The 14,451-nt window shown below is 48.1% G+C and overlaps 2 protein-coding genes across 4 annotated transcripts; one reads left to right on the top strand and one right to left on the bottom strand.

Moving 5' to 3' along the window:
* Positions 1-1,202: 1,202 nt before the first annotated feature.
* On the bottom strand, positions 1,203-10,148 carry LOC130385484 (RNA-binding protein 4-like). Of its 2 annotated transcripts, XM_056593991.1 has the most exons (9): positions 10,113-10,148; positions 9,695-9,888; positions 8,876-9,052; positions 8,511-8,695; positions 8,120-8,314; positions 7,824-7,936; positions 7,376-7,654; positions 7,036-7,271; positions 1,203-6,901 (listed from the first exon to the last, which is right to left on the bottom strand). In XM_056593991.1, exons 3-9 carry the CDS (start codon positions 9,031-9,033, stop codon positions 6,412-6,414), a joined length of 1,656 nt encoding a protein of 551 aa, XP_056449966.1. In that variant the 5' UTR covers positions 9,034-9,052; positions 9,695-9,888; positions 10,113-10,148; the 3' UTR covers positions 1,203-6,411. The 2 variants fall into 2 exon arrangements, with proteins under 2 accessions (XP_056449966.1, XP_056449967.1); XM_056593992.1 differs by lacking the exons at positions 9,695-9,888; positions 10,113-10,148 and having other exon boundaries at positions 8,876-9,686.
* Positions 9,765-14,449, top strand: LOC130385483 (ras and Rab interactor 2-like). 2 transcript variants are annotated; one of them, XM_056593988.1, is made up of 7 exons: positions 9,765-9,890; positions 10,133-10,370; positions 11,033-11,233; positions 11,537-11,651; positions 11,880-11,952; positions 12,175-12,266; positions 12,559-14,449. In XM_056593988.1, exons 3-7 carry the CDS (start codon positions 11,033-11,035, stop codon positions 13,782-13,784), a joined length of 1,707 nt encoding a protein of 568 aa, XP_056449963.1. In that variant the 5' UTR covers positions 9,765-9,890; positions 10,133-10,370; the 3' UTR covers positions 13,785-14,449. The 2 variants fall into 2 exon arrangements, with proteins under 2 accessions (XP_056449963.1, XP_056449965.1); XM_056593990.1 differs by having other exon boundaries at positions 9,765-10,226.
* The last annotated feature ends 2 nt before the right edge of the window (positions 14,450-14,451 follow it).

The following is a 14,451-nucleotide window of genomic DNA, read 5'->3' as shown; positions in this document are numbered from 1 at the left end:
ACCTGGTGGCATAAAATGTACCCTTTAAGCCAGGGATGGGGAACTGGCGGCCCGCAGCCCGCGGGCATGTGGCCCGCGGCCCGCATGCCCACTCAGCCTGCACATAAAATAAATAAATAAATTATAATAATAATAATTGATCGAGTTACAGAAAACTCGTTCAAGAAAGATGAGAAGAATTCATAGAATTCAAAGGCAAACCCATGCGTCTAGTTTGCTTAGAAGCGATATCAGTCACTAAAGATATCCACTTAAGTCGCCACTACAACTACTACAACTGCTTGTTGGGTTTGAGTTCATTGAGTTGTTGCACTTAATGTTGGGCCACGGTTTTTCAGTTTTTTGACTTCATTGAATGATGATGTATGTGAGCCCTTTGCACTGATAAAAATACTGACCATTCATGTGGCTGTTTGAGCATGGAAAACATGAAATTAATGTATGTTGGTTCAATTAACATACCGTACATAGGTTATGATTCTGGACGATTTTTTAGGTAGTGGCCATCGCCAAAATGCACCAGAACACAGGAAATCATCTACCAAATTCAAAATTATGTAGCTTCTCTCAGCTCACGTATAGTTGAAGTTAGCAGTCATGTGGCCCTCCGATGGTTATGATAAAAAATGTGGCCCTCTTTATCATGAAATTTGCCCATCCCTGGAGTAGCTTCATCATCACTGCCAGCTGACATCAAACGCCTTGCTAGAGAAAAACAGTTCCAGCCATCACATTAGGTGAGTCTAGAAATGCAGCAAACATGAGGCTTAGTAACACAGCAGTTATAGACTTTTTTTGTCTTTTTTTTCATCTTTAGTTATGTGTTCATAATGGTACGGCCCTCTGAGGACTTTGGAAAAATTGAAATGGCCCTTGATGTGAAAAAGGTTCCCCACCCCTGCTTTAAGCGAACACCTTGCAAAATTTGGATATGGATTTTTTTCCTCAAACATTGGTCTGATTAAAAAGGAGCACATGGAACACATGCTTTTTCTTTCGTCTTAAACTTGTTCATGTAATTTGATAGTCAACATTGTAATCAATGCTATATGTTTTTCTGTTAGCGGGCAGCAGTTTTTTTTAAAGTCAGTTTCCGAGAGCCTTAAAGGAGACATATTGAGCAACATTTACTTTGGCCCACTGGGTAGGCTGGTAAACTGATCTATCCAGCACAGATCTAGGCGGACACGCCCACTAGTGATGTCATATGAGGCAGATTTTCGAAACGGCTTGTAAGGCTAATCCCACTCACCTGGTGGTATAATGTCTCCTTTAAGCTTCTCAAACACCTAGTACGTCAGTGTGTGGCCATTTTCATATACAATATCGCTAATTATAACACTCAAAGACAGACTGACCGAAAAACGTTACCAAATGGGTAAAAACAAATCCTTCCCAAAACTCTTGTTTACTTTAATCCAATCTATTTTAAACAGGTGGTTTACTATTTAACCACCAGGTGAGTGGGATTAACCAGTACAAGCCATGACACAAGATGGATTTAGAAATGGCTTTAAAAGGCTAATCATACTCACACCTGCTGGGAAAATAGGGGCGCTTTAAATTCTCCTGCAACAATAGATAAATTAATAGATGAGGGCATCTGTCAGCCAGTACATGATAGAGTGAATCATCCCAATCAAAGAGTGAATCATCCCATTCAAATAATTAACTTTGTTTTGGGGCAAGGGCAAGTATAGGCTACATTCCCTTCTCATCAGTCATAAACGTTATCTATATTTTCTCATTTTAAATAGGCAGGGTACATTTTAGAAGAAAAACAACTGTTGCCAAAATACATATTGTTTAAAGATTAAAGGTGCCATGACATGCTATTTTATGGATGCTTTAATATAGGTATTAGTGGGCCACTAACACAGTATTCAAAGACGTTCCCGAAATTCAGCCGTGGTGCAGTTACAGCTACTTCGAGCCAGTCGCACATTGAGCTTCCCCCAAATGCGCTGTTTTGGTGTCTAGCTATAATGCAAATGAGGAGCGAGGCGGGTGGGGGTGTGGCCCTGAGCAGCTTGCAGCCACTGTACCATGCACTGTTTACAGTGGATGTATCGCAATGGCGAGGCGCACACAGCCTTTAGCCCTGTTCTGTAAATATGCTAGAGCACAGGGGAGTCCTGGAGCTCTATATTTAAATAATATCATATACATAGATATCTATATCATATAATATATATTATCACAGCCAAAAGCTGTGTGAGCCGATATTATGAATCTCAAACGACCGTGTTGGGTTCTCTGACGTTCCTGGTTCTTCCACGTCCACATCAATCTGAAGGAGACTGCACCGCGACATGGAGGAGAAAGGGATTGTGGCCGGTCAGCGCTTAGGCACCTCCGCCTCCTACAGCGCCGAGGCGGTGGTCCCTCGGCAGCGGGAAGCGGGGCTCAAGCGGGAGACATTCACGGCCAACAATACCTTTCTCCTCCATTTCGTGGATCATGTTCTTGAGGGAGTCAAAGCCAAAGTTCCTTTCCCCCAAAATCATTCTCAACTATGGCTGAGATAACCCCCACTACGAGTCTCGTTGTAGAAATACCAGAGACGAGAGTCCGACGTGTTATGCGCCATAACACCAAAAGCAGAACGGTTATCCAAATAACAAGGAAATGTACAACACTTGCGTTACAGTCCTGGAGCTCTATATCTAAATAATATCATATAATACATAGATATCTATATCATATAATACATATTATCACGGCGAAAAGCTGTGTGCGCCTCCAGACGATATTATGAATCACAAACGACATCGTCGGGTTTACCGACATCCCTGGTTCTTCACCTTTCACATCAATCTGAAGTAGACTGAACCTCGCGCTGCCTGCTGCCGGCTACCCGCTGCCGTGATGTGTTGATTCGCGGCAACCGGCGGCATGTCGCAGTTCATGTACTTCAGGGAGTCAAAGCCAAAGTTCCTTTCCCCCCCCCAATTCCTTCTCAACCATGGATGAGATAACCCCCACTACAGTCTCGTTGTGGAAATACAAGAGACGTCAAAGAACCGACAAGAAACACTTGCGTTAGTGTGTATTCAGACACACACGCGTGGCACTCGCACGGTCATGTCTCATTGGCGGGCCAAATTCTCTTGGCGGGCCAGGCAGAGTAAGGGGAGGAGCTTAGATGCTGTGTGACGACATATCCACATCCAAATCAGCGCGCTTCAGCCTCCGTTTTTTCAAAAGGCGAGCAGAACACCTAGTGCTCGTTTTACACCGAACACAAGTTTTAGCCACTGGGGGACCATAGGCAGGCTAGGGGAACTCATATCTATGTTAGAGGACCTCATAAAAGGAAGATTTTCATTTCATGGCACCTTTAAGTAAAAACGAATCACATTTAGAACCCCTGCTTAAGTTCCTATGGATTGATTTCATCTAACCCAAATGTTAGATGAAAGAGTATAGGATTTTCTTTGTAAAGCAAACACAGGAATGCTATGATTCAATTGAAGTAATTTATTGACCATAAACATTTTAAAGAACATTGAACAAAACCAAATTTCAAACCAAACTAATAACTGTTTTCATCGTCATTCATACAAGGTTAATGTGGCATCGAAAAAACCGAACGGAGGGCGTTTGAGTGTTGAACCAGCAACCGATCCTGACCCAGTTCAAAATAGAAGATTGGGGAGTTGGGTTAACCAGTGTGCAAGGCACTTAACCCCAAAAAATGACCCAGATGGTAGACAAATACAAAAGCTATAAAAACAACTCCGTCCCAGCTGCATGTACCATGTCAGCTGCTCTGGCTGTGAATGGCTGGCGCTCCCGTGACAGCCAATCAGATTCAGGATGTGCTGGCAACAACTTCCGTGCTTTGGCGCCAATTTAGGCCAAAGAACTTAATTCGGCAATCCGTGCGTGTGTTCGTAATGTGTGTATTTATTCCCGTGTCTTTTGTGCCAAAATGTATGATCACATCCATATTAATGAGAGAAGAATCAGGCTTTAAATGAAAAACCCCTGGAAACGCTGACCTTCCCTAAAAGGTAAGTATGAGTGGGTGGGCGGGCTGTGTTCCTGGAACACAGCGTGGCTGCTCTGGGACCGCGGTGGCTCTGGGCTGTGTACTGTGCGAGTGTGTGTTTGCTGTCTTGCCTTGTCTTCGGAGGAGGAGGTCGTCGTCAGGAGCTGGCGGCGGGAGTGTGCGGGGCTGTGTGTTGGCTGAGTGTTTACCTTAAGAGAAGCAGTTTCAGTTCCTACAACGCTGCTGTTTCCCCCCGTCCCACGCTACAGGGTGCGTGTGGCGTGCGTCCATGGCTAGGGCTCAGTTAGGCCGCCTCCCCACTCTAGCTGCAATAATCAGCGAGAGGAACAAGGTGGCTGGAGCAGCAGCAGCAACAACAAGGCATGCAACGTGAATGTTCACATGGAGCACGTGGAACAACAGGTGATACAACCTAGCAGAGCACTACTCACTCAAACAGCCATGTGGGCCGTGTGTGCGTGCGTGTGTTTGTGTGTGTGTTTGTGTGTGTGTGTGTTAAGGGAGGTCTGTGTTTCTCTGGGTATATATTGGAATACTAAGATAGTCAAGCTGTTGGGGTGGGGGGGCGCTTGGTCAGGGATGAGCAGACATAATGTCAGTATGGGTTTTAGTGGCCATCTCCTCATTTCACACATGGGGCGGTGGGAGGAGGAGTCATACAAACGGCTGCTTCTAGACCACAAGTGGGCAATCTTTCAATACGGCCATTTACCGTCTCCTGGACCCGACTAGTGCCTGATGCCTCCAGCTCACCGTGCTACGCTCCCCTAGCCACAAGTCAACCCACCCCAAGGCAGACATCCACCCGTCCTTACTGGTCCCTCAAAGTTGCTTTCTATGGAAAATGTACATTAAAAAAAACGCGTTGAGTCACACATTCACACAGATCTTCACACCTGCAAACCAGACCAGTACAATAATTACTAAGCCAACCTTGGCTCTCCACCATTATGCCGATAATAATAATTTACAGTAGAATTGTACTATGTTGTAACAAATGTTATATTCAAAATTTTAGTCACAAAAACCAATTAAAGCATTTAATTTCCAAAATACAATCAATAAAATGACGATCACCCTCTCTTTCTATCATGAAACAATCCTCTGGATGTGGCCTGGATGTGATTTGAACAATTGAATTCAAAGTTGTTGCATTCAAGCAGATACTCCTTTCTCGACTACTGGGATGATATTGCTACAAATTACCTCTCAATCAATTTAAATAAATGGTTTCAAAGTTTCCAAAATTACCATACAATTTAACCATGGCTTGAACATCTGTTCAGTTATCGCCTTGATAGGAAATTTGGGACACAACTCCATATGGACAGCTGTGTACGTTAACAGAGTGTTCTGATTGGCTTGTTAAACCTACACTCCTAGGCAGAGCCTCTGAGGTTCAACGACTATTTTAAAAATGGAATAGAGTATGGGGATACAAAATATAAATGAAGGAATCCTCATCCAAGAGGTTTTATCTCCATACGAAGGCTAGTGGGCCACATGAACCATTAGAAGCATTCGGATGGCCGCGATCACAACGAGGTGTCAACACATGCCTCTCCACTCAGGATCACCTTCTAGAAAGCTTGGTCCAACAGGGTATTTCACACAACGTTGTGATACCCAGAGCAGTACAAATGTGGGATGAAATAGTGACCTGAAAGCTTCAAAAGATAACTCCTCTGATTCTGCGAGCTTGACAAAATAAAAAAGAACTTGCTAGCCTAGCTAGTAAGTCAACAGAGAACTCAACTTGGTTGAGACTTCCCATTTCCTCTTGATATTAAGATCAGTAGAAAGGCACTCCTGTGGTGGGGAAAATGAAGCAGGCGGAGCTCGCTCCAAACCATTCCTCCATGCGGTTTTTCCCTAGCTAATGCGGTCTTATCCCTGCCGCCAATGTCGTCATCAGCCTTAACATCTGGAAAATCATATTTGTAAGCAATTGGTTTTACCTCTATCCCAAAACAAAACTGGCCCAAATGTCTGGTTGTCCGTGTGAGCTCGCACTTAAGAGATGCCACATGCAGATTAAGGTTGGACTCCCAACATCTACAAATAGTGTCGTTGCCGCCAACAGTGACTTGTAAATGTCGTAGGTTCCTGAAACCATTTAAATCAGCACGACAACTACAACCCTTACACACCACAGCCCCACAACACTGGCCAAGACCATCCAACACCATCCACCAGTACGAGATAACGACATGAAGGATGGGTGAGGGTCCGGGCCATCAAACCACCTCCTGCCTAGAAAGACGTCCATCTCCTTCACCCTCTGCTTGCCAATGTCCCTTCTTCACATTCAGATCCTCAAGCACACACGCGCACACACACACACACCTGCCATGTTTTAGAGAAAGGGGGATGGGGGGGGGGGTAGGGGGGGGAGGTTATCGGTAAGGGGGCTCTGGCGTGTGATGGTAAGGGTAATCGTGGCGCTGGGTTTGCCCGTGTGCGGGTGTCTGCTCATACGGTCTGGATGCCGAGTAGTTCCCGGCCGCCGGATAGGCTCCCCCCGCGCCGTAACCGTCGTATGCCCCCGTGGCTGCGTAGCTGGCCGCCGAGGCCTCGTAGCCGCCGCTAGCCGCCGCGGCCGCGTCGTAGGTCCCGGGCGGCCCGTATCCCGCCGAGCCGGCGTCGTAGCTCACCGGGGCGCCGTAGGTGGTGGCCGCGCCGTAGGCGGCGCCGGGTGGAGCGCCGGCCGGGGCCGAGCCCTGGGGGTAGCCCGCCGCGGCCTGGCCGCTAGCCGGAGGGGCTGGGGGCGGGGGTGGGGGCGGCGGCGGAGGGTTGGTGTAGGCGTACTGGAGGTACTGGTACTGCTGTTGGTACTGCTGATACTGCTGGTACTGCTGCATCTGCTGGTAGTACTCTGCGTAACACCTGGAGTAACGCACGGGGGGGTTAAGGCAGAGCCAATCAGAAGGCGGTCGACCGTTGGAAGGGAGTCAAACCAGAATGAATAATCCAGCCTTGAGAGTGGGATGCATCCCGGACTGGGTGCAAGCGTAACGTACCTGGCGATGGGGTCCGCAGCCCCCTCTGCGGCCGCGGGCGTGGTGGTGTCGGTGGGGAGCTCGGGCCCACCGGGAGGCGTGGGCAGGAGGGCGCGCCGTTTGGAGCGGCCCTGCCCCAGGGAACCCGGCACCGGGTCGGGCAGCAGCGGGGCTCGGTTTCCTCGGATCGGGCTACGGTCCCGGTCGCTTGCCGTCATGGTGCCAGACTTCCTTCCGGCCTGTTGTTCCGCCAGGACCTTTCAAATCGAGATACAATCAGTTATTACGTTTGCACAATATAAAACACATTTGTTGAAGATGGAATTGTGGAATTAAATGTAAACTAGATCTTTAAACAGACCTTCTGGCCCTGCTGGAAGAACTTGGCTCTCGCCGCCTCAAACAGCGCTGAAGGATCGGTGCTGGACTGGTTGTCCGCCTCCAGCGCCGAGGTGTCATGATTGGCCACATCATCATACACCTGGTCGGCCACTGAGCCGTACACCTGGCTGGCCAGGGCCCCGTATATGGCAGGGTTTACCCCGTCCGCCGATCGGGCGCTGGTGAGGCCCTTGAGGGCGGTGTAGGTGGGATCGAACGACGTGGTGTTGTAGAACGAGTTGTGGACACTCTGCTGAACCTGAGGGGAGTTTACGTTGAATATTAAAGTGCATCCCAATATAAAGCTTGATTGCAGCCAAATATAGATACCAATCTATATGAAAACACTTATTGTAATATTCTACTAAAAAGCATAAATGTGCATGTATGTCAACGACATGGTCTGAGAGGACATATGTGAGACTGACCTGAATAGGCAGTCCAGCGGCGGCAGCTGCAGCAGCGGCCAAGATAGCCGCCTGGCTCTGGTGATGCTCTAGTGAAGAGGCCGGTCTGGGGAGAAGGCCTTCTCTGGGACCACCTTAAGAGCAGGAACAGGCAGATAGTGCCATTAAACCTCTGAACTCTAGATTGAGAATATAGTGCGTTACCTAGAAAGTTTCACTTTCATTTCAACTTTAAAAACAGTCTGGTGAGATTTATACATTTCTTTTGAAAACTATTTTCACAATACGATGGTTTGAGCAGCCAGGCCCTGACCTACCTCCTGCCATACTCGCTGCCAAGTTGGCTGCATCCAGATTGGCCAGCTGGTTGATCAGGGGCTGGGCCTTGGAGAGCTCCACGGAGAGCTGCCGCCCCTTGTACATGGTCCCGTTGAGCCCGTCGATGGCCAGCAAGGCCTCCTCCTTTCGCTCCATGTGAACGAACGCATAGCCCGCATTGGAACACAGCCTTGCTGCAATACGAACAGGAACAGTTTTGGCGCTGTTAGCATCGCCTCAGAGTTGACATTTAAATCGAATTGTGAATCAAGATTACCCAAGATAAATATGCTAACCACTTATTGTCATCAAGAAATAGCTGGCTAACCAGCAGTTCCTTTGCTAAACACTACATGCATTGCTTCGATGATAAAGGGAGAATCCCCTGACCTTTCACTTTGTCACAGTCCAGGACCCTCCCAAACGACTGGAACAGCCCATGCAAGTCATCGGCGGTGCATGTTGAGCTCAGGTTCCCCACAAACACCTTGGTGGAATTTGGTGGGCGTGCCCGTGACTCCTCCACCACCAGGGGCCTGCCTCTGTACTCTTTCCCATCAAGGTGCCGGATGGCCCTGCCAGGGAAAGCACCAACACTATGAACACCCAATTGATAAACATATTCTCTTCATAATTTTCTTTTTCACAGCATTCATTAATGAGCGTGGTGATCTGGGACTTTGGTACAAATAAACCAACGTGTCCTGTCAGATACATATTGAGATGGCATTCATAGTGAGTCGGTATCGGCGTACCTGTCCGCTGCGCCTTCGCCCTTCAACGTGATGAACGCATACTGCCTCAGGAGAGAGCAGGTGTTGACCTCCCCATGAGGAGAGAATAACTTGTTCAGCTCGTCATGGGTTGCGTCTAATGGTAGGTTCCCCACAAACAACTTGACGTTGTCACTCATCTCGATGTCCGGCTGACATCTGCAATGAATCGAATAAAGAAAAAAAAACACGGTTTAGTACGGTTCCTGATCCATTCCTGGAACTACATTATGGCCAGTGGCGCGGTTTTCCTTCCGTCGGTACCGATGCCCTCGGGCGTCAAATTGTGCGTTTCTGTAAGCACGATCGTCCAACCTAAACCCGTATATGCATTTTATAATGAATTACAAAGACAACAGGCATCCTGTGAACGTCCAACTTCCCTCGTTGGTTGAAACTGAATGGATATCAAGTTAGCCCCGACTAGCTGAAACCTAGCTTAACTAGCTAAGTGTGTGGGGCTGCACGAGATACATTTGGTCACCAACATCTCCCCATTTCCATTTCCCAGAGGATCAACCGTTTGTAAAGTAGCTCATCAACATGAATGTAATTGTTGCATAAGGTATGAAGTATAACCATATTACAGTTCGCCTGACATTTTCGCGTTAGCGTCCTGATGCTAGGCTAACGTTAGCATAACGTATTTTCCAACGTGGTTCATTACGGAATACTTCATCAATACACTCAAACGAAAACGTATCATCAAAAGTTTACTTTATCCTTAAGTCTGCTTCGTAGTTAACAATGAAAGATACAATAAAACGAATATATTGAAACCTTAAAAGGTACGTTGCTTACCAAAAGGCGGCGTAATAGTGAATTTTCCACCTCATATCCGGTTCCGCTCTTAACCCAGGCCCGCCTTCCGCAAGGACAGGAGCGAGGCTCTGCTATGGAGGGTGATCGTCTGTTTGACATGTGACTGATTCAACATGTTTGGAAAGGCGGAGGTTGATTCAGCGTTGATTCAACGCTCTTTTGCTGTCTGGGACCTGTAATTATAAATGCACAATTATCCTACAATAACATTATCCATTATTATACAATAACACATAACTATAGTTTGTATCAGTTACCCTACTACTATGAGCGAGCGGGTCCCAAGGTCTATTCCAAATCATTCAAACCGTTGTGATTATATCACACGATATAAAGAAATAAGAGAAAATAATGCCCAAAAGGTAGCCCTTATTTGAGTAGGCTATACCATCAATACCTTGTCTGTGGCCTCTGAAGCGGATCCAGGCTGCACCAGGTGGGAGGAGGAGGAGGAGCCGGGGAGGAGGAGGAGGTGGAAGAGGGCTCACAGAAAAGACGCTGACAGCTCCAGGTATGCGATCAGCTAAAGGGAGAACATAAGTTAGTTCCATTTAAACTCTGGTTAATGGGGACGACTAAACCTCTCAGTTCGCTGTTATGTGGTTTTGAATCGTTGATTTGCTGACCCGATAGACTCGGATCGGGAGAGAGAGAGGTAGGTACAGTGAATAGGTTTTCTCTAAATGAATCTTATTATTTCGGAGTTATTGCTGACCATACGATTTAGACCAGAGTTGTCTAACAAACCTGTTTTAATAAGCCTTTGTCTGTCCCACTGTAGTAGGCTATATTGATATTTCTCAGGCTCCAGGGATGGGCTCGCCTGTAGATTCGGACTCAGTCTACGAGGAGCTTCAATGCGTTCTGCTGAATTAGGACACATTTTAATTTAAACTAAAACAACTTTACTTCGTCGCATTTACACATTTGTGTGAATTTGGTGAATGTGGTGAATGCTGCCGACATGGAACTAGTCATTGTAAGGTTTACTTTTAAAAGTTTACGATTTTACTGAACAACGAAGTCGAGCTTCTGAAGTTCACCAAGTCTGGGCTCGTTTCCTTCTCCGTCAGGCATGCTTTATTTCCCCACACGCGCGCAACCACGACGCTGTTCGTCCGCGTACGCGTGGATTTGCTTTAATGCTCAACCACAACTCAGCACAACAACAATTAAGAGGGCCCTTCCCTCTAATTACATTCTTCGGACTTTTGTGTGTGTGTGTGTGTGTGTGTGTGTGTGTGTGTGTGTGTGTGTGTGTGTGTGTGTGTGTGTGTGTGTGCGTGTGCGTGTGTGTGTGTACGCGCGCATGCCTAGATGGCGCAGGAGGATCCTCTGTATGACTTCCCCGAGCCAGCCCCGTCATCAGACATCAAACGGGTTGTCCATCAAAGGGCGCAGGGATCCCTAAAAAGTGTCAGCGTGCTGGACCGCCTGCTGCTCACAGTGCCAGTCTGGCTGCAGCTGCCGATCAACCCTGCTACCGCACTACACATCCTGCAGAAGGAACCGCCTGGGGTCTGCTTCCCACTTGCAATCGCATGCATACAAATTCATAACTTAAAAATGGCATTTAGTCCTGCATAAACCTGCATAATTCCTGCATAAACCACACTTAAACCTGCAGTGTGGAGGAATTCCCATTACCAATCTCTAGGTGCTTGAGTTGCAACAGTTATTATTTGATATATAATATTACATTATATTATTCTTGAGAAACTTTCTAGTTCCGTTTTTTTTTATGTGTAGTTAATAGCTGCAGTAGAAAGGCTACAATTGACGTGTGTGTATGTGTGTGTGTGTGTGCCTATGTGCGTGCAGGCCTTTCTGGTGCGTAATTCCCGTACATCCAGGAGAAACGTGCTCTGTGTCCGTCTGACTGACGACAGCGTTCCATCATTTGTGCAGCAGTTTGGCATCCGGGAGCAGCATTCCAGTAAGACTCTTTTGATGGGATAGAGATGCACAGAGAGGTGCTGCTTAATCTGAATAGGAAATGGAGAACAAACTGTTCCTGTACACTTCTTGTGAAGTATCAACGTTTATTTGGATAGCAAACAATAAAGTGTGATGGTGTTTTTATAATGTATATAGCTAATTCCATACTTAAAATCAACCACATTTCCTATCATTCAAGCCCAAAGCCTTACCGCTACTTTCACAGCGTTCTGCCTGGAGTCATCAGCCATTAGTTTTCCAGACCTCCCCCGGCTCATAGCCTTCTACTGCGTCAGCAGGTACTGGTCTTCCGGTCTTCTGCCAAGTCATCGTCTTTCCTCTCCCAACTCATTTCTTCGTTTGTGTCTCCTTCTCATTCCTCATTTTTTCCCTCTCATGCCCTCGCCACACATAAACATGTCTGTTCTCAAAGCCATTCCTTCACCGCTGACTGGCCATCAGCAGAGCACCGTGGGTTCAGCGGTGAGTGACGGTGATGTTTGTCATGTCCTCTCTGCCAGGGATGTGCTCCCTTTCCCCCTGGAGCTCCCTGAGGCCATCGCCAAGGCAACCTCCCACAAGCAGCTGGAGTCGATCTCGCATATGGGAATCGGTAGGTTTATACCAAACCTGATGTATCGTCTCTCTCTTTCAATGTATACATTGTATATATATATTGGAGAGTAACTAATCCCATAATATTTTTTACAGCATATCTAAACCACATGCAATTGTCATTCATGATGGGCTTATATTAGTGCTGGGTTAGGGTCAATGTTGTTTGAGCCTTGTTGTTTGAATTTTTTACTCTTGTTGTTTGAATTTTTGAGCCTATAGGGTTAGAGTCAGGGTTAGAAAATATATGGAACGCCCTGGAATGGAAATGACCATTGTCTGTTTTGTAGAATTCTGGAGCTCCCAGCTGAACTACCGTGGACCACGGGGGACCCCTAAAGCCAAGGACCACGACAAGACGGACCCAGGCGCTACAGAGAACTCGCCACAGACTCCTGCTGCTCAGTGTCCCTCCGCGGCTGCGTCAGATTCCCTCCCCCAACCTCATCCAGCAAACCAGATTCCTCAGCTGCCTCCTAGTCATGCTGCTTGCAGCCAATCCATGACCAGTCCCACCGTGTTCCAGAAGCTCTGTCCAATCACAACCCGCAGCCCGAGGGAGCTGGACTGTGGCTCGGGCGCCCTGTGCTTCGTCAACCCGCTCTTCATCCAGCCCCAGAGTGTCCTCCACCGACGCCAGCTCTTCAAACGCAGCCTGAAGGTGAGGGTCTCCACCGAGACCAGCAGCTTTCTCTCCCCTCCTCTGGCTCCTCCCCCTCCCCCGCCACTCATGCCCAAGACCAGGGGGAAATGTAAAGCCAAGCTCGCGCTGGAGGCACTCCCCCCGCAGTGTCCGCCAAAGGGTCAGACCTCGCCGAGACCCGGCGCACACGCAACCCTAACCCAAGAGGCCCTCATGGGAGCCCCACCAGGATCTCCCGGACCGGGGGGCCAGGAGGAGGAGCGAACGAAGGTCCCGGTACCGGTGGAAGTTTGGCTTATCCCCGCAGGACAGGAGGCCAGGGACGCGGACGACGCTGAGGCCGAGTCAGACTACATTGAGCCCCCTTTCGTCCACCACCAGGCCTCAGCTCCTGGGTCCCCCTTCCTCTCCCACACTCCCTCACCCATGGAATGCCCTCCCCCCTTCCTCAAGGCCTCCCTCTCCCCACACAACTCTCCCTCGCTCTCGCCCTACCAGTCGCCCAGCCCCTCTCCCATGCTGCCGTACTCCCCGACGCCCTTCGCCACTCCCTGCGCCTCGCCCACGCCGGAGGACGCCTATCATGTGCCGTGTTCCACAGCCTTGAGACTGGCTCCCGAGAACGCCGCAGAGGGCGGTCAGGAACGAGGAGATTGGGAGGAAAAGGAGAACGAGGATGACGAGAGCAGCAAGGACGAAGGGGAGGAAGCCATGGGATTGCTTTTAGAAGAGCTTTATGCATCTAGCCTTAACAACCCAGCATGCTGCGACTCCCTCGGCAGCTCAGAGGGCGAGGACGAAGAGAGCCTGTCCCCATCGCCCCTCCCGCAGCTGGGCGTCTGTCCACTCACCTCCAGTAGTAACCTCCCCTGAACGCATAATGGTACGATCAAGCGGATCACAGCTGGAAGTTCATCTCAGACTTTTGCTTCAATAGACGACGTTAAGGTGTGGTCCTGTTTGAAGTCTTTACTCGACCGAGCGATACACAACAGCCATTCCCGGATTATTCAAGGGCTCTTTATGGTTCCACGTTCACGACACGCAAGGGGGTTACGGACCCCTAACGTCCTTGTGGACCCTCCTAGCGTTCACCTCAAGGACCAGACGTGCCCCTAACAAAAATCGTAACCTTCCGTCAAGGCGATGCAGCAGGAAGGGCTGTGATTGGTCCGCATACTAAAACCTGACGCAGAACCATAAACGTTCACGACTGCGTTGAAGCGTCTGCGTGGTCATTGCGTTGCGGGAACGTGGGACCATAAAAAGGCCTTTAGTAGTATGTGGGAGTTTTAAGTCATAAAATCAAAGTAATTCGAGAATATATTCCGATGTCATTAACTATTTGGAGAGCGACCATGTTTTGGGTCTTACATCCCTGGTCAACAGTATTTTTATGAAATCCCCCAAATTTATTTTATATACCCAACCTTAAGGTCAGCCTCCAGTGGACTTCATTGACAAGTGTTATGACTGTTGTGGCTTGTGCAATACTGTTTAGAATAATACAATCATTTCAGAAAATTAAAGCCTTCAAATT

The sequence above is a fragment of the Gadus chalcogrammus genome, chromosome 7, assembly GCF_026213295.1.
Source record: "Gadus chalcogrammus isolate NIFS_2021 chromosome 7, NIFS_Gcha_1.0, whole genome shotgun sequence".
NCBI lineage: Eukaryota > Metazoa > Chordata > Actinopteri > Gadiformes > Gadidae > Gadus > Gadus chalcogrammus.
This window is presented reverse-complemented; position numbering and strand designations above follow the sequence as displayed.